A 21,255-nucleotide genomic window follows, 5' to 3' on the forward strand; every position below is an offset into this window, starting at 1 on the left:
AAACAGTCAAAGTCATGTGAGCCAATAGAAGTTAAAGACCGTTAACTTGGGACCAAAAAAGTGTATTTTTGTATTTTATGGTATCGAAAGCGCCACTCACCACAATTGTGGTACAAAAAAAAGAAATTGACACTTTTTAATGAAATTAATAAAAAATTTTGCTCATTCGAATAAAATAAAATCGTAAAATTTATACTATGCTAGCAACAACATATTCGTAATTTATGCACTCAAAGTTGAAGACATTTGTTAAAATTTATAAAATAATTTAGGAACTCTTTACTTTCTCAAATAAGATTACTTTTAATGTAAATCAGGAATATTTTACTTTTTCAAAGCTTACGAGCTACTAACATTATATTTTTTAATCTTATAATCTGATTTTTGAATGCTTCTCAATTAATTTCAAATGTTTTATAAAATATTTAAAAAGAATACATAATTTTCCAAAAACCCTCTACAATTAATTTTGAATAGGATGGACACATGATCAGACTTTTGTGGCCAACTACGGAAATGTGAAGGGGGGTCAGAGTCAAAAATGCACCAACCATCCTGACATATAATAAGCCCATTTTGTCTGGGTGGGAGTTAATTATACTATTAATTCGTTGGGTAAAATAAGGAAAAAAAATGTAAGTAATTTCTCGATAATATTATAAATGAGAAATTATTTTTTTATAAAAAAAATAGTAATTTATTTTTTTTGTATTTTTTAGAATGCATTAATTTACTCCTATTTTTAGGGATGTAAAAATTTGTTTATTTTAAAAAATACAAATAAATAAATTGCTATTTTTTTTATTACAAGAGAGTAATTTACTTAATACAATATTATTGAAAGGTAAATTGCGTTGAGCCCGACTATAAGGTTGGTGATCGGCTGAACTCGAATGATCGTTAGTAATAAAAGACAAGTCTTAATAATGTAAGTGGACATGTGGACATGCATGAATGTTCTATATAGAGATGAACTAGATCGAATGGCGGACACGGCGGTGGATAACATTGACCAACACTTGTGACGCTGGACAGTTTGTTTCCTTCCTAGATTAAGGCCACTGATTCTGTAGCAAAACCTTATTACAAGACTTCAACATAGTAATATTTTCCATACAGCCGTGTCCTTTCTAGAAAACTAGCTCACAAAATTATTGCTAATGACTTCATCAAATTAATTGTACTATCTCCTACAAAATAGTAGTAAGTAAATGACATATGCTAAGAAAAAAACGTAAGCAATAGTTTTGTGATATTTTAAATGAGGAAATTATTTTCGTAAAAAAAAAAATAGCAATTTACCTTTCAGTGACTTTTTAAATATAGCAATTTACCACCTTATATTTTTTCAGGATTAAACAATTTACTTCGTTAGACATGAAGGTAAATTACTTTATTTTAAAAAAATAGAAAGATAAATTACTATTATTTGTAATATGAAAGGGAGGTAAATTACATTACCCGATGCTAAATGGTATCCAGAGCAACATTGAAAATGCATACATAGTAACTTGTAAAAGTATCCAAGATAAGGTTAATTTCGAGATGGCTCAGCTAGAAGTTTATGAAGCACATCACGTGCCCTGCACCTGGCCTCCAATGGTGTGAGTTTAGGCATGGAAAGCCCTTCTCCTTCTGTTAAATCTACCAAGGAATCGTCAACCCTTTGCCACTCAAAGCATTGTATTAGAGACGCTATGACTAAGCCAACGACCCGATTCGCTAAGCCGTTGCCCGGGCATGACCTTCTTCCCATCCCGAACGGCAACAGCTTCGTGGGTCCAACTTCTCCTGCTCCTTCAAAACGCTCGGGATTGAAACTTGTGGGATCATCCCAGACTAAGGGGTCTCGGTGAATGGCCCAAGCATTTACTAGTATGATCGTGCCACGCGGTATGTCATATCCACCGAGCGTGCAATCAGCCGATGCTTCATGTGGTACTAGTAATGGTACTGCAGGGAATAAACGAAACGTCTCCAAGATAACATTTTGGAGATACGGAAGCTTGGACAAGTCTGATTCATTAACGACACGATTGTTGCCAATAAGATTATCTATCTCAGCCTTGGCCTTGTCCAACTTTTCGGGGTGATTTAGTAGAGCAGACATTGCCCATTCTATGGTCACTCCTGATGTGTCTGTCCCGGCAAGTAGCATATTCTGTCATTTTTTTACCACATAAAAACGAAGATTATATGTTGTGATTGTGATTCAATGATGAGCATAGCTTTAAAGATTATAGAATTACACATGATTGAGATGTATGGCATGTCTAACATGGCATCAATCATGAATGCATCTTGATCTTCGTACTGTCCAGCATCAATTGTTAACATTGTACTCTATGTGGTGTTCATAGGCTAAACGCTCAATCTAATCCTCCGGGAGAACAATCAAGAAGAAAGAATGAAGAACTTACCATTATAATCCCTTTGATGATGACATCTGTGTAGTACTCAGGCTCTGATTCTTGCAAAGAGAGCAAATGATCTATCATTGTATTCCTACTCTTATCTCTTTTGTGTTCATCAATCAAACCTTGCAAGAAAGTATCCAGTTTTCCAGTAACGCTCGTCCAAGTCTTCTCATAACCTTTATAGTCAATCCATCTGAACACTGGGAAGAAATCTCCGGGGTTCGACACACCAGCTAGTATAAGAACCTTATCTATGATCTCTCTAAATTGCTTCGCCTCATCATTTTCCTCGTCCTCACCGGAATACCGCTTCCCAGCCACCATTCTCATGATAACATTGAATGTTAGCTCAGACAACAAAGACCTGAGTTCAACTCTTGCAAAGTCTTGGCATGACTTTCCATAGAGCTGTTTCAACAAAAGTTTGTTTTCGTCATGTCTGATGGACTGAAACACATTGAGGCGAGCTGTGGAGAATATTTCGACAGTGGTCAGGCGGCGAAGGTTGCGCCAATGCTCACCATAGTTAGAACCAACCAGGATTGTGTAGTTGTAGCCGACGTATTTGCCTATGATAAACCGGGGGCGGTTGGCTAGCACGATGTCATTCTTGGTGAAGCACTCCTCCACGATGGCCGGGGAAGAGACAGCCACCATGAGGCGGTTGCCGAAACGAAGTGAGAAGATAGGTCCTAATTGTTGAGAGAGCTTGTGAATGGTGCGATGAAGTGGGAATTTGAGGAAGTGAAGGTGGCCTAATACAGGAAGTGCTGGCACTGGACTTGGTGGGAGTTTTCTTTTTGGTTTTGATGAAAACTTCAACACTAGGGAGAGAAGGAAGAGTGAGAGGAGAGCGTATAGCCAGCTTATTTCCATGCTTTATTTCTGAATTGCACCTGTATCTGGATTTTTTACATGTTATCTAATCAGCTATAAATAAAGATATACATGTATGGTAAAATAAGGTTGTATTGGTCAGAGTAACGAAATAATTATAAATACTCTCTCATTGTTTAAAAAATTATAAATATCTCTTGATGTTTGGTTAAATTATATAATTCTTAAATTAAGCTATAAAAATTATCAATTTTACTTTTACTGTATTTTTTTAAAAAAACAAAAAATTTGTAAAGAATCAAAAGGGTGGGTGGAAAATTTGTAAATTATAAAAAAATTATCCAATTAGTCCATAAAGAAAATAAAAAAAACTTCAAAAAATAAATAAAATTATTCATAGTCCATAAGGGCATTTTGATTAATCCACCTTACAAAATGAATAAAAATTTAACAAATTTAATTAATTATTAGATGATGTTAAAATTAAAAAAATATTAATAATTTTTCAAATAACGAAAACACGTTCGTAACAATATAATGTAGAGAAAAGTCATTGTACAATAAGTTGGAGAAGGATAAGGCATTTGTGGCTCTCTGGACTTGAGGAAAAATGGGTAGAACTTTTGCAGGGGCGTCTGATCTCTGTTTATGACTTTGACCATTGTCTTGACATGACATATATGAATCTAGACCTCTTTAGAACTGAACATGAACAGGATGAGGCAAGCAGTGAGCAAAGAATCATTGACTTTTCAATGTAAGTGCATCTAGATTCGTTAGTTTGTTTATGTTTTTATTATTAATTTTTTATTTTTAAAATAATAATTAAATTAAAAACATGTTTGTTTATACATATTTTTATTAAAAATACTTTCTTATAATTTTCGTCTCATCGTTACTTTTTTATATAGTTACATTTATGTAAAAAAATTTCAATCATTAATCTTACAAACTAATAATATATTTTCAATTATAATATTTTGACTTAACATCACCAATAATTCTAAATCAATACAAAAATTAACTATCAGTTTTTTGTTTAAATAATAAAATATATTTGATATGTCATCACTAATAATATAAAAGTAGAATATCATCATTGACTAGCGATTCCGAAGGAACTGGAGTTACATCATTATCACATTAAAAATATATTGATTTAGCACTACTAACAACCCCGTTAACTAGTCCAAATATATTCTTATTTTTTCGAGAAAATTAATAGAAAATTTAATACACAAATCTATATTTATATCAATAACAATATCTATTATGTTTCTATATCTATTCTATATCTATATATATCATATTGTTATTATTAGGCTTAAAGGTAATTTTCGTTCCCTAATTTCAGGCCATTCTTGTTTTAGTCTCCTAAGTTACTAGGATTCCATTTTGATCCCGTAAAATTAAAAAAAATCTCAATTTTAGTACAAATTTGGTCGGAAAGTTGAGTCACTTGCCGGAAAAAAGTCACATGCCAGGCATGTGACTTTTTAAATTGGGGCTTGCATTGTGATTGGCTGAAAATTTGAGATTTTTTCAATTTTATGGGACCAAAATGAAACCCTAGTAATTTAGAGGACTAAAACGAGAATGACCTGAAGTTAGAGGACGAAAATTGCCTTTTTAATCCTTATTATTATCATCATCGTCATCATCATCTATAATAAGTATGAAGGAACTTAAAAGTTTCTTTCCTTTTTTGTTCTGCTAAATTAACTATATAATATCATTTTATGAATTATAAAAATATAAAATAATATATTTATTAATTTCTATTGATTATTTTTATATTACATTTATATATTCTTATTAATTACTTTTCATATTATACTCATATTAATTTCTTTTTAATATTATATTCATAATATATTATACTTACAACACTACAAAAAAAATATTTTATCACAATGGTTTTTTTAACGGTGCCCAACTTAAAATTTTGTAACGGCTTTTTAATAATTGGAATGGCTTTTGTAATGGATAGGCGTCTATGGCTATTTTAGGTGTTAAAAAAATATTTGTAACGGCTCATCTTTTGGCTGTTATGAATTGTAACGGACTTTGTACCGGCCAAAAAAGTCATTACAATACTTGACCAAATACAAAAATTGAATTTGGAACTGTTTTTGAAACAATCAATTTGAATTCAATAAATATATTATTGGAACGGTCATTGTAACACATAAGCTTACTGTTATCAATCTTATATTGGTTTTGTGCGATAAATAATTCCAAAAATTGCTTCCGGAGGGACAATTTTCAATGCCTAGTAAGGGGATTTGGACTTGTCCACCTTTCTCATAGCCGGCAGCCGAGTCAAAGATGGTTGGAGTTGGGGAGTTGAGCACATTTCACATTAAGTTGGTGCTTTTTCCCGCGGTTCCTTCCATTACATCCGAACGCGTGTTCTTGGAAACTTCACTCCTCACACACGCACACGCCTTGGACTGGACTCAAAGCTATATATTAACCCTTCTCGATGCTTGAAATAAAGTGACCTCTTTTTAATAGAAAACATTAGGTAAAAGCGTATTTTTTAACCACTTCTTCTTCCTTTCATTTCATCCACTGACAAACAAACAGTACTTTTGTTAGACAATTGCTCGATTTTTTGTTTCTTTTATTCAATCTTATAAGTCGTGATTATGAATTTCATGGGCATGAGGTATTACTTCTCTCTCCCATTCATTGGTTTGATTCTGGTGGCGCTATTCGACTACTCCTACGGACAAGGCGTCGCCCCTACGCCTGCAGCAATTGCTCCTGCTCCTACCAACGATGGTCAGTTTTTATTTATTTATTTAATTTAATTTACTCCATATAATATTATAAATGAATAAATTACTCTTTATAAAAAAAAATAATTTATTCTTTTGTATTTTATTAAAAAAAAAACCAATTTACCCCTTATTTAGGAAGATAAAATTATTACATTTTAAAAAACACAAGAAAATAAATTATTTTTTTTATATTGAATAATTTACTCGTTTGTAATATAATATATGTGGTTTTCGTTTTCCTTGCTTTTTTTTTCTTTTTTTTTTAAACCCCAATAAAGAAATTTAATGAGTTGTTTCTGTCACTTCATTGTGACATGTTTATTTGGGTTAGGTATCAAAAGTCGCGATTGGTTTATTTGAACAATCAGGTTTTTTATTTAATTTTTTTCGGTCCAAATTACACGTCCTCGCCTGAAAAATGATGTTTACTCTTTTTTTAATCAGGAAAAATAGAAATTTGGTAAATTATTTCGGGTATTTGTCTGGATGAGTTAATGTTAGTAAAAGAGAAATATATAATTATAATTAAGATAAATTATATTGACACTTTTGAGTTTAAATTTAATAATATAAATATTTTTTTCTTTTATAAAATTAACAAAATTTTATAGAAACACCAAATGAAATAAATTACATCTTTCTGAGAAAGAAACGATGAATTTTCTATTATAATTATCTTACCCAAAACATCAAATGTATCCTCACATGACCTAAACATGCCCAGTGTCCTTAAGTCATACGGACAGCTCTCAATCTCAATTTAATGACAATTTTATAGGTATTGTCACCAATTCATACGAATAACAAATTTTATAAAATAATAATAATTATTAAAATTATAAAATTCATTATTGTGATAAAGTAAATATCCTTATCACTAATTAAATATATATAATTAGTAATAATATTAGAATTATCACTATCATTAATATTATATTTTTTTTAGTGAAAATTGAATATTTTTTTAATAATTGAACCTTTATATAAACTTATTATTATGAATTAATTCGTCAATGCTAATACAAATTTATAAAAACAAGCCCAAATGTATTTTCACGATGGAAATGCAGTAAAATTCCATCAATAATACCATTCATTAATTAATGTAACTAAAAAAATTATACATTCAGCAATATTAATTATTAAGAAGCAAAGAAATCATGATTAAATAACTAATTAATGAATTCTTTTTACTGAAACTACTTTTTTTTATTTCATGTAATTTAACTCGATGTGATATTTCATTTGAGCAAATTACTCTGCATGAAAAAATACTAGCAATTTACCTCTATGTGTTCTTTATAATAAAACAATTTACTTTTCCGTGAATTGCTTCATTTCAAAAAATACAAGGGGTATATTGTTACATTTTAAAAATATCGACAGGTAAATTATTATTTTTTTTATAAGGGAATAATTTATTCATTTATAATATCCCAGGAGTCTGCTGGTATTTTTTCCTATTTTTTTCATCTCCCTCTAATTTGTTAAGGCTATAAATACTAGAGTATTAATTGAAACTTAAATACGTATAAGCATCTTTTCTAGCATTTTATTGGAAATTGCTAATGACATTTGAATCTAACTGTTGACATGGTCATGCAGGCACAACAATTGATCAAGGGATTGCATACGTTCTTCTCCTCGTTGCGCTGGCGATTACGTATTTAGTCCACTGATTTTTTGTGCTGATACTTTTTGAGATATAAATGTTTACCACATAGTAATTACATTTATTCAATTCTTAGGTAATTTCTGTCCAGTTATTACAGTGAAAATCGTGTAGCATGGCTGTAGCTTCCTTGTAGAGAAAGTTGATTTTTTTTTTTTTTTTTAAGACCAATGAAATATATTCATGCACTGAACAAAATACACGGATAAAATATTTTTTTTAATCCAATAAGACAAGAGTATAATTTCTTTTGATTGCACAATTATGGCAGGTGTCGCTTTTATTCTCATAATTAAAACTCATAATCATGTATTTTTAGTTGTAAAAAGTCATGTGTGGTGTGTTTTTGGGACAAAGGCGTTGTAATTTTGGGACTAAAAAGCTTAAAATCACATTTTTTGGACTAAAAAGACGTAGTTTTGAATTTTATGGGACCAAAAGCGTCATTTACCAAAGTTGTGTTACCAAAATAAATTATGTCTTTGTTTATAGGATTAAAAAGATATTTTTAGTTGGCCCATCAACAGTCGAACTCGCTAGTTGGCCCAATGACTTCCAAAGATCACATCTAGTTCCCAAATCATTCACCCCATACACAATAGACACAAACGTCACATGTATTCATCGAATAAGCACACGACAATGATTAAATTGCAAATTAACATTCAATATCTTAACTTCAATCTCATCACCATCCCATACAAGCGAAATACGATTGCCCGAGCCCAAATAATTCACAAACTAATTCCAACGAGGCAATAAACTAGGCTGAACTTGTGAGGCATTATTAATAGCTACTCTAGTTTCTAATAGACCAATAAACTATAATCTGAACTCCGAAACCAAGTCTCAAAGTGCCACCTGATGGTCTCGGTGATTCAGCCCCCTCACGTTCCAGACAGCTGCATGCATCATGTATCACCTCGTAAGGGGCTGCAATGTTTAGGGTCTCTAGTAGAACACTCTGCAATCTCATCGTAAGCACATCAAACAGATTATAAAGAACAATCTCCTTACATTATCCCTAATTTTCATTTGGTTGCCTCAGAGGTACATCAATTTCGTCTACAAAGTCATCTTTCACCTCCATATTTCTGCTAGGAATAGATCACATCAGGATACAGCGGTCTTCCAATCCCACTAGCCACCGTGCTACGACCCTTATCAGTCCAAAACTCGATCGGCAAGTGGCGCAACTTAATCCAAACGGGCAATTGCGTGTTCTAGTGCTTACGTAATGCCATACTCGGATCCCATTGTTGAAGGACAATCGGTTGACCCTGAAACAGTCAAGGGACACCATCGATCACCTCTTCCATTACTGCCTCCGTCTTGAAATGAAAGAAATATAATCCATTCATAGCCGCAATAACTTCTTTAACCGCTGGTCATACCGAACAAACAAAAGTATTTAATTGATAGAAGTATGATTTTCAGTCAAGGAAATAGCCAACCGTCGTGGTTGCCCACCGTTGTGATCCCTCACTGACCATCTCCAAAGTAGGATGAACAATAATCTCTCCCTTTTGTGTCGATGGGGCTATGTATGTCAATGTTCGTAGAGTAGAATTATTGATCCTACTACAATTTAATCGTTCAATAAATTATGTGGAACATGAGCATGAAGGGGAACATTACCAATATACAAGCCTATCATTGGTGGAGGTATGGGGTCCGAGGGCTCCTATGGAGTCAAATCATTCATGGGCGCCGATAGAGGTATGGGATGATGAAGCTGCACTATAGGAGAAACCCTAGATAGACTTTCCATGTTAGGCAGCAAAACCCTAGGTGATTTCTCCATGGATGGCAGCACAACCCTAATTTATAGCTGCGCAAGAGTGTGCAATATCTCTGCCGCCTGTTCCGACATTGGGAGGCGTGGGATTCTTCGTGCCATACGTGGCCCCGGTGGTGGAGGACGATAAAGAGTCAATTGGTGGGAGAAAATCGGTTTCAATGTATCCATAGTTGATCTAGAAGACCGATTAACATTGTCATCACCAAACTTGGTTGCCCATCTTGCTTTCAAATCATTGAGTGCCGCCATGGAAGTCTCATCACCATCATCAATAACTCGATTTGCAAGAGATAAAAATTCTAAAACATTGAACTCGTTTTTAATGCGTGCTGCTATATCCTCATTCACCGGCTATCATCTGTGGTGTCATCACTACTGCCATCAAGGCCTGCCGCCACTGTAAAACTACCAGTATTAGGGTTAACATGAGGAGTAGTGTGTGAACTGTGCGAGAGAGAAGAGAGAGAATTTGGAGAGAACATTTTTTCATATGCTACATCTTGGAGATTGGATTTTAAAAGTAAGTGGATAACTGACTTTTGGTCAAGTAAAAGATTGTTTGAATGGGTAATGAGTAAGCCAGTTGTTGGCCCCTATCATCTATTGATAGAGAACACTCTTATTCAATGTAGTGCTAATACTATGAACCCAATAAGTTGTCATTTAGCATACCTTTATTCTGCTTGCTACCACATACTTGATATGTCACGACAAGCCCCACAAACCACATTATAACTAATGAGGTAGGGTTGCGTATTGGATTACTGCCTTGAAACTAGCTTTTGGGGATTAGGCCTGACACATTCAAAGTTGATAACCTCGAGGATATGGTATCGAGGGTTCTATATAGATTTGCACTAGGTAAAGTATTCATTAAGATGGGTATCACGTTTCATTAACAACAGACACAAGATGTCTATACATTCTTAGTAGTGGGCATGGATTGTCAAGTTGACTGAACTGACTCGCGAGGAATCATCGTATGACAGTCTGTGGGACTTGGTTGGTATGATTGTTACTCCTTAGCTCTAACAATTAGGATTTAGTCCTTAAGCTTGAGGATCCATAGCAGTCGCATATATGTGATGGATGTATTAGAGTCTGACAAAAAAAGATTGTATTTTGACGTGGTTATTGTAAATCTTGTCCACTGCAGTCAGAACATGTAATGAAGATGGTGAGTTTCAAGATAGAATTCATCACCTATCGTTGAATGATAACGAGATCTCCTATGCTCTCTAAGGCGTGTTAGACTCTTGAAAGTCTGTGGGCATGGCTAACGATCAAGGAGGAAAGGTTTCTTGGGTTGATCAATGTAATAACACTGTTAGAGTTCATAAGCATAGTTGTCTAGTTGAATATTGGAATCGATAACCAATTTCATCCCTTAAACTAAAATCGGGAGATAGCAGATGGAAAGATCGTACCTGTGTGTACTCAGAACCCTATAGTTTCACTTAATATTCACTATTCTCTAGTGTCATGGACTGTTGCTAAATGACCAACCATGGTAACGGTGCTTTTGGAGTAATGGTTACTCAGAAGCATTTAATAAAATTAAATTAAATTAATCTAGTACAAATCATTTACCAATTAAATTGTTTTTAACATTAATCCAAGTATAGTTTGAAGATGAACCTAAAGGACCACACATGAATCCCTATCAAGGTGGGAGAATTAGTTATGGAATTAATTCTTAAAAATTATAATTAATTTAAAGAGTTTAAATTAATCAGTTTGTGTAAGTAAATAATACGATTATTTACGTAGAGATCCCATTTGATAGAAAATTCAAGAATTTAATTGATGAAATTAATTAAATTTGGGCTACATTCAATTAAATTAATTGAATTAATTTACATTGAGTTGGACTTATTAATTGTTCAATTAATTAAAGGTCTTGGGCTTGTTTTAAATTTATATTTAGATAGAACGATACCCACACTTTGACAATCATAGCTCCTATCAGATGCCCCGAAAACCCGATTATGGCTTCAAACGGTCGTATTTTCCTCTTTATTGAAAAAATAAATATAGAAAAATGGCTAAAAAAAATCTGAGTGACTTAAACACTCTCACAACCTCTCTATCCACGACGAAATTCAGAAAGCTATGGTTCATAGTTCTCTGGCGATAACATACCCAAAATTGTCATGCTCGTTTTCATCTACTTCCACCTCCGACTCCCACCGCTCCTGCTTCTCCTTAGCGACCACAAGACTCAGGCGTTCAAGATTTAGGATTTTGTCCAAGATTGATGATGGATCTCCGGATCAGTTTTTGCAGAACAATTCCATTGCTGATTTCATGAGGTTCAAGAGGAGCAACCATGACGAGTTGCAGACTGCTGTTGTGAGCTACCGCAAGAAGTTCCCTTGGTCCCTTCTTCAACCCTTTCTGCAGGTAATGATTCGATTTTTATGATTTGTTTTTGGGTTTATAAAGGAGTAGTTTATTCTCTTCTTCTTCTTTATCTAGGGTTGGTGAGTGGTTTTCTTGTTTTTGTTGCCTGTGTAGGTGGACTTGGTTTCGACGATTCATATTGCCGACAAGGAGTAAGCTTTTCGGAGGATTTTTGTTTGAAAATTGATTGCCCTTCCTTATTTTGCCCGATATGCATCTGTTTGGACTTGGAGATTAAAAGGCATCTTTTTGTGTGATGCATTGTCATAAATGATCTGTGATATATATGCATTGAGTGAAGAAAAAAGGGAAGCAATCATCATGAATTTGAAGTCCTTCAAACCAAGTTAAAGAGGAGATGAGGCGACTAAGCCCGAGCTGTTTTAACTGTTAGGAATTGCATGATCGAGGCCTTAGTTTATACAATGCTACATATTATAGTGAGCAGATTTTCTTCTTGATTATCATGCAAGGGCTTGAGTGAAGATTGTAGTTCTGTTTGGTACCTGTTGACACAGTTATTTAGTTGTGCTGTCCTTTGATAGTTGTGGCGGCAGTGGCTCAGATCAAATTTCAGCATGAGTATATAGACTTGATACTATTATGCATGAGGAAAAGACAGTTATGGTGAAATATTTTGCTTACGTAAATATTATAAAACCCGCAACTAACTTCATTGATATTTTTTGAACAATCAGCTCGTAGCTTAGTACGCCCTTCATGTTATTTCATTCTAGTATGATACAGTTTAATAGCTAGGTCATGGAACTCTTCATGGCATAGTAATACTATGGATTTTATTCCTCTGCTCCAATTTGGACGCAGCATTAAGATTTCAGTGGTAGGCTGTTCATCATTCTCTTCTCTTCTCTTCTCTATGTATTAGCTTGTCTGCTTGCGCATGTGAACACCATCTCTCTTTCTTTTCAGATTTGACTCAAATTCCAATTTGTTATAGTCTAGAAAATTATATATTGATTTGAGTCTCATTGTGTTTGCCAAATTAGTCATATTGTTTGTAATGTTGTTCAGTATCGTCTTTATTGTCTTAAACCTGCTTTAGTATGTCGTATTCATCATGTTCGCATGTTTTCTTGCTTTTATCATGCTGAAATGTTTTTTCATTTTGAGATTATTTCTGCAAGTATTTTCAGAAGCCAACACCTCTCTTCAACAAGAGTTTTAACACCTAAATCCCATTTTTGTAGAAGGTTCCATTTTCAGAAACCGATTCTTAATATAAATTTGAAAGCAAGTGACCAAATCGTGTAATTTCAAGGGAAGTGTTAAATTTACCTATGGAGTCAATTCCTAGATTCTTGCAACCCTCTCTTATAAACAAATTTTCATTTTTTTTGGTAAGAGTTAAATGAAAGGAAGAGGGAATTTTACAGCATTTTCATAAAACATTTTCTGAAACTATAAGCAGAAGTTAATCTAGATTACCCTAGTGATTCCTTTTATTCAGTTTGTTACACTATTGTTCTATTTCTGATTGATAACAAAAATATATGTATTTATACAAAACACTTGTACAAGTCTGAAGTTCCTATTGCAAGAATAGGTCAGCACCACACTGCTCCTACCAAGTTGACTACATTCTTCTATTTCTCTTCCTGGAGTTTTGCTGTATGAATTTTGCTTCATGCTACTGTAGGTGCTGAAAATGAATCTAGTTGGCTTGATAGATCACATTGGGACTTTTGTTGGTCAACGTCAAGCTCTTTTGCCTCTTTTTTGTGAGTTTTTCCTATTTTTTAAAAACTTATTTAATATAATGTAACAAGATTTTTATTTTTCTTCGTTAATATCAATTTCCATTGTATTCTCATTTTCCGTCCAATCTGAAATGTTTTATATATACAATCGCTTATATCTTTTCATAATTCAGTCCAAAATGTTTTTTCGGGAATGAAATTAAAACATCCACATTCTTAAAGTTAATAATTTTTCATACTTATCTAGTGAATATTTATATATATTTTACCAGTATATATATGTGTGTATAATCCTTGTAAACTTGTGATTAACTTATTCTATGTCTTAGTTCAAACAGAGAATTTTATCCTGACAATTATTTGTATGATTTACAACAACAATTAATGGAAGTTTTTCATATTTATTTCCTTTTAATTTAATTCATATATAACTGTATGAAGCTACCTATTGCGAATATGATTTGATCCATATTTCTAAATCTTTCCCAAGTTTATTGCCATTTATAAACTGATAATATTTTTATTTCTTTTATCAAGCAAACAAATTATGAGTTAAATGAATGGCCTCATCCGTTTATCCTTTTTAAATCTTTTGAACAATTACTTATAAAAAGCATATTAATATCTAGATTCATTTCCATTGTGGATCTAGTTCTTGGAGTTATCTTGCTTGTTGATATAAAACTAAGAATTCCCTTTTAAATTGAAGTCAAAATAAAAAGTTCTATTGTCAAACTAATTCCTTTATATATATTTTTGAAAAGGATTTTGATTTTTTGAAATCATTTTCTAATTCAAATTCTAATTTATGTACTTTTTGCATGACTGAGCTTCAGCTTGAGTTCAAGCCATTCAAAAAGAACTCGTGGAGCTTGAGCTCAAAATTAAATGCTGGGCAACTGCATTCAAGTTTTTCGAGCTCGAGCAGTTTGCACCCTTATGCTACCCCCAAACCCTTGAGATATGAGGCTACATGAAAAATTCTACCATGTGATGAAGTCGGGACAGCGGAAGTATTTCAAAAAAATGAAAATGAACATACAGCATTCGTCTTTCTATATGATAATTTGACTTTTAAGTGCCGCTTAATGTCAAGGGGATGTTGGAGTTTTATTATCATTTGAAAGTGCTAGTAAGCTGGTCATATTTGAAATGCCTTGGTCACTCTGGATCTGTAGCACCTTGTCTGACCTGTGGTCTCTCCCTTGATCAGCAAATGGAACTGTATATATATGTGCACACATGGAAAGCATTTCCTATTTCAAGAATGCATCATTGCATGGCAAGATTTTTGTGTGTTTTTTTAACTGGAGCCTAGAGGGACCGACATCAAGCTTTTCTGTTATAGGACTCACTAACTGGGTCTGATGATGGATATCATTTGTGCTATTAATACAATGTATTAGCTATATGCAATAATCTTGCTATGTCGAGGACTATATGCATTTGTTTAAGTATTTTTTTCTGTTTGCATTCTCTTTTCCTGTGTTTCTCCTGAGTTACAAAATGCTTAAGATTTTGTTGCTGGGAACTGAGCCTTTGTTTCATTTGGTTTTATATTGATGATGTTAAGCTGATTAGAACAAGGACATGAAGATGGTTGAAGCTTCGTGGAAAATTTTTCTGCGACTTTTTTGCTATATATTTCTCTATTCATGTATAGATTTTATATTAATGAAAAATAACTTCTCACTAGCTATTGTAGCATGTGGTGAATTTAAGGTGAAGTATTGTTTTCAAGGTGCTTCACATCAGAAGAAAAACCCCTTGCTGGCAAACTGCATGGTCATAAGCATATTCCAAGGACTCATTTTGGCAGTGTAGTTAAAATGTCCAAATTTTCACTTCTCATTGTCTGTTTTACTCGGAAATTGGAACAAGAAAGAATGAAAAAGTGGTGTCGGTGAAAGATGGGAGCTGTGTGTTAATTGTACTTTGATCTTCTTGCTAATGCACCTGCTTATTACCTGCTAGAAAAGGTCTGAGGGGCATGTCTTTGCAGGTACTTCACTACACTGCAAAAAGTACTTGAGCCATATGATTGTGTTCTTTATGAGATGGTTGCTAGCAGAGAAAGTTTAGAAAACAGAAGAAACCCTGAGGCTAGAAAGAAACTTAAGGGCTCATATTTACGAGGATTTAATGTACTTGGATGCATTCAGCGGCAGATGGCTAAACTGCTTATGCTCGATTTTCAGCTAGATTGTCTTGATTACCAGGCTGAAAACTGGTACCATGCAGATCTTGACTTTGAAACTTTCAAATTACTTCAGGTACCGTTGCACCATGGTAGCCTAGGTAATTTATTTTGCTCGAGGCATATTTTTATTTAATATATTGAAATATTAAAAGACAATGATGTGACAACATAACTGCAGTAAATGGAAATAACAATAGTTGGAAAGATAACAACAAAGGCTACTGCTTACTAACCCTTTTATCAAGTTTTAATTGCTGATTTCCCCATATATTTGGTTCCTTCTCTAAAGTTGACAAGATTGACATGTTCTCTTTAGATAATTTGGCTAGTTAAATGATGGTTCAGAAAAATTTACTGTAACTGCTATGAGTTTCAACAGCAGTTTCTGCTGGTTTTATTTTCTGTCTTCACAAAATAAATGTTTTCATCTGCTGATTCCAAAATCTGTTACCTGATCCATTTCAGCTGGAAAAGGGTGAGAGCTTCTTCACATTTGCCAGAGATATGACACTTAGATCCACTAAAGCCATAGTGCAGCCTACACCTGTTCGAGAGGATCTTGGTCCTTGGAGATCCAAACTTTTATGGGCCTCCCGTGTTGTACCAATGCCCCTTGTTGGTCTTCTCATCATTGGAAGTGTTTGCGCAGATGTGGGAACTCAAGCCGAATTTCCTGAATTGGAAGCCTTGTCCAGGCTTGACTTTGGTGCGGCAATGAAAGTTTTTCTAGCAAAGAGGCTAACATCTGAGTAAGTGCTAAAATGTGTAAAACTGAGTTGCTTTTTTGTTTTTCTCTTTTGGTGATTATCCTGAATGTTTCTAGTTCCTAGTTTATAGATTATTAATTTTTTGCGCAGGTTTATACATCTTATCTAAGTTGCTGCATGTCTCATTTGTGAATAAAATTATGCGAACCTTCCTTACTTGTATCAGCATTCAACAATTTTACTGTAGCAATCACTTAACTATTAACCTGTCTTGATTCCACATTGTTTCTTTCTTCGTGTGTTGAGAATATAGATCAGAGAATTACTGGATAAATAAATCACAACAATCAGACCCAAAAGTAGGCTTCCATTTTACCTAGTATACTTGTTCAAAAGGGCTTTTGAATTTTAAAACCGAAAGAACAGATGGACAGAGCTGACTGAAAGTTATCTTATGCTTAAGTTGCATGGGGTCTGACTCCTTGTTGATATCCTTCTGCTTCCTGGCTGAGCTCAACATGTTGATATTGATTATCTTGAGAGCTGCTTTAGTGATTTAGGAAATGAAAATTGGTGGGTTGAATCTAGAGGAAGAAAAAGTCAGGTTTAATGGAATGTAGATGAAGTGTATCAGAGGATCACTTCAAGTAGCGTTTGGATTAAGGATTTGCATTTAGCGAAGGGATCTTTTAAATTAATCATAGCGACTAAGGGTTCCCAACAAAAGCAGAGATAAGAAGTAAATCTTTAAAAAAATAGAAAGACCTAAGGTCTGAGTTGCTTATTTCTTGTAACACACGACTTGAGCATCATAAAAGAGTGATTATATAATGAGGGTTTTATAACTACTTAGGTTAATTGTGGATGGCTTTCGAAGCCTTTTTTTGCTAACTTTTTCCCTCTCAGAATTTGTTTTTCTTTGATGGTTTTGGTCCGTTATAATTCCTTAGTTCAAAATAAATCACTGTTTGAGTTTTGGATTGTTGATGAATTATTGTTTACAAGCTTTGTATATGATGATTTGATCAAATGAGAACCTCTCAGAAGCATCACTCTTTGATGTTGTGAAGTTCTAAGAGCAACTTCGGATGCTTCTTTCTCTTAAATCCTCTGAGACTTTCTCAGATATGGAAACATAAAAACAAGATTAAGTTGAGTCGATATCGAGTCCCTTGGTTTCACATGCTTGCACAAAACATCCTTTCATGTGGTAAGTTTAATAAAAAGGTGAAGTAGCTGTCATTTTCTTTGACCTTGATATGAAAAATGTTGCCACTCTTGACATAATTGTCGTTCTGCGAAACAGTTGTAATTTCAGATTGTTGAGGAACAGATAAGAGAAGAATGAGAAGGTTATTCACCAGAGTTTTATGTCAGTCAAGCGATTTTTTCTGCCAACAATGGCAAACTGATAGAAGAAGGAATATCACAAGTCTTTGAACCAGAAGGGCTTTCACTGTCCAGAAGAAGAAACTCGTAAATAGGAAAATTCAATGGTGCTGTTTGGTTGAGCTAGGGAGAAATGTTGGTCAGAATTAGGTGATGCTGGACACAAAAGCAAAATACTTGGAACAGCAATAGTCCATGTCTGGCTAAACAAAGATTGTAAGAATTTGAATATGAAATGAAGCAGTATTTATCTTAATCTACTAATGAAGTAAGACTATAAAGAATGATAAAGTAATCCACCGTGCGCAATAGAAAACCTAGCCTAAGCTGAGAAATGCAACAAACTGCTAAACTGGGATGATGAAGAGGGGAGAGACAAATACTAAGAACCAAGAATTATTTTCAACATAGTATAAATAGGCTACATAAAAGTGATGGAATCAGACACTTATGACATGCAAAAAGATATGTAAGGTCAAGATACCAAAATCTGATTTATCTTGTTCTATTTTTCACATTCTGATAACCTTTTAGAAGTCCTCGCCGTATAAATGCAATGGTGAAGACATGGTGCCCTGGAAATGCAAGGGCCTTGACCAGATGACCAAGGAGTAACAGTGAGCTGGCCAGCAAATGTGGACACAGGTACTGAGCAAGCAGTGGCTGAACCAGGATTTACATATTTTGGTGACTAGTTAAATGGTTGAAAAACTTTCTGTATAGTTTAATGTAAACAAGTTATACTCACACATAAAACAAGTAAAAGGATAAACTAGTCTCAGCTCAACTAAAGTGTCTAAAAAAATGAATAAGAGAAAATCTTGATGTTATGTATATGATTATAGAAAATTATAGCAATTTCATAGATTTTAATAAAATAATAGAAAACTAGAATTATTAATATGGTGTTAGAAATTAGACAAGGAATAAAATAAGTGTCAAATGAAGCTGACAGAATCTAAGATTAACTGCCCTTTCATTTACTTAAGCTAGTTTTAATATTTTTATTGCGCCTCGTAAAAGCCAATTTTCTTCTCTTCTCACTATTGGTCTCTCTTCCTTTTCCTGGTGCTTCCTGTTTCTCTTCCTTTTAACATTTACCTTTTCTTCTAATACTGAATATCATTCTTAAAAATTTAACTCACATGACCTTAAACACTAAGATCAAGATTTAAATGCTATAATTGTGGACTTAGGGTGGATGAATGGTCCTGCCCAGACCCTCTGCTTGCATCACTTTTAGCACGCAACAACCTAGAAATTACTTTAGTTGGTAATTCCTGAGATGTAAAAGAGATGCTCCATACCAAGTTTCAGGTTTGCTAGGCTCAATGGTTACTTTTTGAGGATTTTATTTCTCGAATATTGTGAGGTTAATATCTCATTAGTCGAGAATCTGGTAGATTTTAACCTTGGAGTAGCTTATGGCTATGTTGTGAGCTTCAGTGTAGGTCATACCTGGTCTTTCAAAGTTGGAATGCGAAATGTGAATACATAATAATTTTTGGGTTTTATATTGTCTACCCTCTTTGATCGGCTTTTGTTTGCCAAGTCTACTGCGGGAATACTTGGCCAGCCTTCTTCATGTGCCTGTTGGACAGTTGTGGGCATTATCCAAACAGTACCATGCTGTCTTTGGAAACTAAATTATGATTCTAGTGTCTGAAAGGAGGTCTTAGAGTTATCATTGGAGTTAGAGGAACCCTTTGGCGGTTAGATTCTGGCAGCAGTGTCATTGGGGTTAAATTATGTGTGTCAAGTGGCCATCAAAGACACACTGTGACAGACCCTAATTGCGGATGATGTATGGGCAATAACCTGGCTTGTTAATATTGCCTCTAAAAGCACACAACATGGTCGACGGAACCTTGATGATCATGGTGAGTGCGTTGGCACTGGCTATCTCAGTGGTTTTATGGGTGTTCATGCTAGCAAGTCGAACTCCTATGTGAAACAGACCTTTTTTATAGAACTTGAGATCAACCCTAGCTTATTCTAGACTGAGTTTAAGATGGGATCTTAAGCTTAAGCATATTGAATTGATATATTCAGCATGCAAATAGGACATAGCTAGACAAATCTTGTCTGCTATATAAATTTAAGTGATCAACATGGACCGCATGCATTCGAGAGCAAGAGGTGGAAGGTCAACTTAGTTTCTTGATCAAGTTCAGAAGGATTTATTGGTATGAACTCTTAAAAATAGAAGTAATACACAAGCTAAGAAATAAAATGGAAGTCTTCAGCAGGCGCTTCTATTGTTACTTTTCTAGATACTTAAATATCAGAAACCATGTGCCTTGTTACAGTCATGAGAAATAAAATGAATATTTGTCTCAAACAGAAAAGCATTTATTTTCTTAAGATGTGGATGTGTCTCAATAGAATACCATTGTTCTTCTCCATTTATCTCTCTTTCCGAATGTACTTGAAACCATTGTTGCTGTTCTTAGGTTCACACAGTTGACAGCTGATGTGGAAGAGAAATCTGTTATTATTGGTGAAAGAAACCGAGCAGCTACTGAAGCGTTACATCGAGCAATTGATGATGGGAACAATAAGATTGCTATATTATATGGGGGTGGGCACATGCCAGATTTGGGACGCCGTCTGAGAGAGGAATTTGATCTCGTTCCCTCCCAGGTACAGTGGATAACAGCATGGTCCATCAGAAACAAGAATCTTACAAGTAGTTCTTTTCCTTTCCTAAAACAATTAGCCCAAGTCTTCGGCTGGCCCTTAAACCGGTATCAAACTCTTGCACTGCTGATCTTCTCTTCAATCCTTGCACTGGATCTCTGGTTTTGGGAACTATTTTTTGGTACCACTGTAAATTGGGTTTCCAATGTGGCCTCACACTTATTTCTTTATGTTGATAGCACTCAGCCAATGTGATTAAGTATGCTAGTAGCAAAGCATGTCTTGTACATATTGTATTATCTCCCATGGATTGAAAATTGTTCTTAATAGTCTGTGGGACTGTTTATCGTTGAAGGGCACATGCCCTTAATGAATGAGATAAATCTTCTAGGCAGGTTCCTGCTATGCATCTTTTATTGTACTTATAGAGATCTTCGACCCTCTCCTACGTTTTTCCAGGGCCTTTCTTTCGATGATGTTGTTCCTTTCTTATATGCTTCCCATAGTGGACAGCAATTTTAAAATGAAATTTTATCATTTTAGATATTTTCCAACAATTTGAAGTCCTCAGAGGTAGATTTATGAGATTCTCTCTGTCTGACATTGTATAAATTTGAGAAAATGTTACAGAAAATACATATAGAAGATATAACGTTGTGTAAGAATTAGTTTTGATAAATCATAA

The 21,255-nt window shown here is 34.1% G+C and overlaps 2 protein-coding genes and 1 long non-coding RNA gene across 6 annotated transcripts; 2 read left to right on the forward strand and 1 right to left on the reverse strand.

The window, feature by feature from the left end:
* Positions 1,397–3,332, reverse strand: LOC105162117 (cytochrome P450 81D11-like). The gene is made up of 2 exons (XM_011080064.2): positions 2,421–3,332; positions 1,397–2,161 (listed from the first exon to the last, which is right to left on the reverse strand). Exons 1-2 carry the CDS (start codon positions 3,291–3,293, stop codon positions 1,535–1,537), a joined length of 1,500 nt encoding a protein of 499 aa, XP_011078366.1. The 5' UTR covers positions 3,294–3,332; the 3' UTR covers positions 1,397–1,534.
* Positions 5,743–7,871, forward strand: LOC110011973. The gene is made up of 2 exons (XR_002287060.1): positions 5,743–6,041; positions 7,646–7,871. It is a non-coding gene; the product is annotated as an uncharacterized LOC110011973 (long non-coding RNA).
* LOC105162119 lies at positions 11,513–20,979 on the forward strand. 4 transcript variants are annotated; one of them, XM_011080067.2, is made up of 6 exons: positions 11,513–11,916; positions 12,031–12,068; positions 15,637–15,907; positions 16,300–16,583; positions 18,465–18,575; positions 20,384–20,513. In XM_011080067.2, exons 1-5 carry the CDS (start codon positions 11,626–11,628, stop codon positions 18,532–18,534), a joined length of 954 nt encoding a protein of 317 aa, XP_011078369.1. In that variant the 5' UTR covers positions 11,513–11,625; the 3' UTR covers positions 18,535–18,575; positions 20,384–20,513. The 4 variants fall into 4 exon arrangements, 3 of the variants coding, with proteins under 3 accessions (XP_011078369.1, XP_011078370.1, XP_011078368.1); XR_847821.2 differs by lacking the exon at positions 20,384–20,513 and adding an exon at positions 17,848–18,146 and having other exon boundaries at positions 11,514–11,916; XM_011080068.2 differs by lacking the exons at positions 18,465–18,575; positions 20,384–20,513 and adding an exon at positions 17,848–18,458 and having other exon boundaries at positions 11,514–11,916.

Source organism: Sesamum indicum, linkage group LG5 (genome assembly GCF_000512975.1).
Source record: "Sesamum indicum cultivar Zhongzhi No. 13 linkage group LG5, S_indicum_v1.0, whole genome shotgun sequence".
Taxonomy (NCBI): domain Eukaryota; kingdom Viridiplantae; phylum Streptophyta; class Magnoliopsida; order Lamiales; family Pedaliaceae; genus Sesamum; species Sesamum indicum.

Bases quoted from the DNA above. Each gene is read 5' to 3' on its own strand.
- LOC105162117 (XM_011080064.2), bottom strand. From the start codon at position 3,293: ATGGAAATAAGCTGGCTATACGCTCTCCTCTCACTCTTCCTTCTCTCC. The intron at 2,162-2,420 runs GTAAGTTCTTCA...AAAAAATGACAG, and splicing joins TCATCAAAGGGATTATAATG to AATATGCTACTTGCCGGGAC.
- LOC105162119 (XM_011080066.2), top strand. From the start codon at position 11,626: ATGGTTCATAGTTCTCTGGCGATAACATACCCAAAATTGTCATGCTCG. The intron at 12,069-15,636 runs GTAAGCTTTTCG...ATGTCTTTGCAG, and splicing joins ATTCATATTGCCGACAAGGA to GTACTTCACTACACTGCAAA. The intron at 16,584-20,383 runs GTAAGTGCTAAA...TGCTGTTCTTAG, and splicing joins GCAAAGAGGCTAACATCTGA to GTTCACACAGTTGACAGCTG.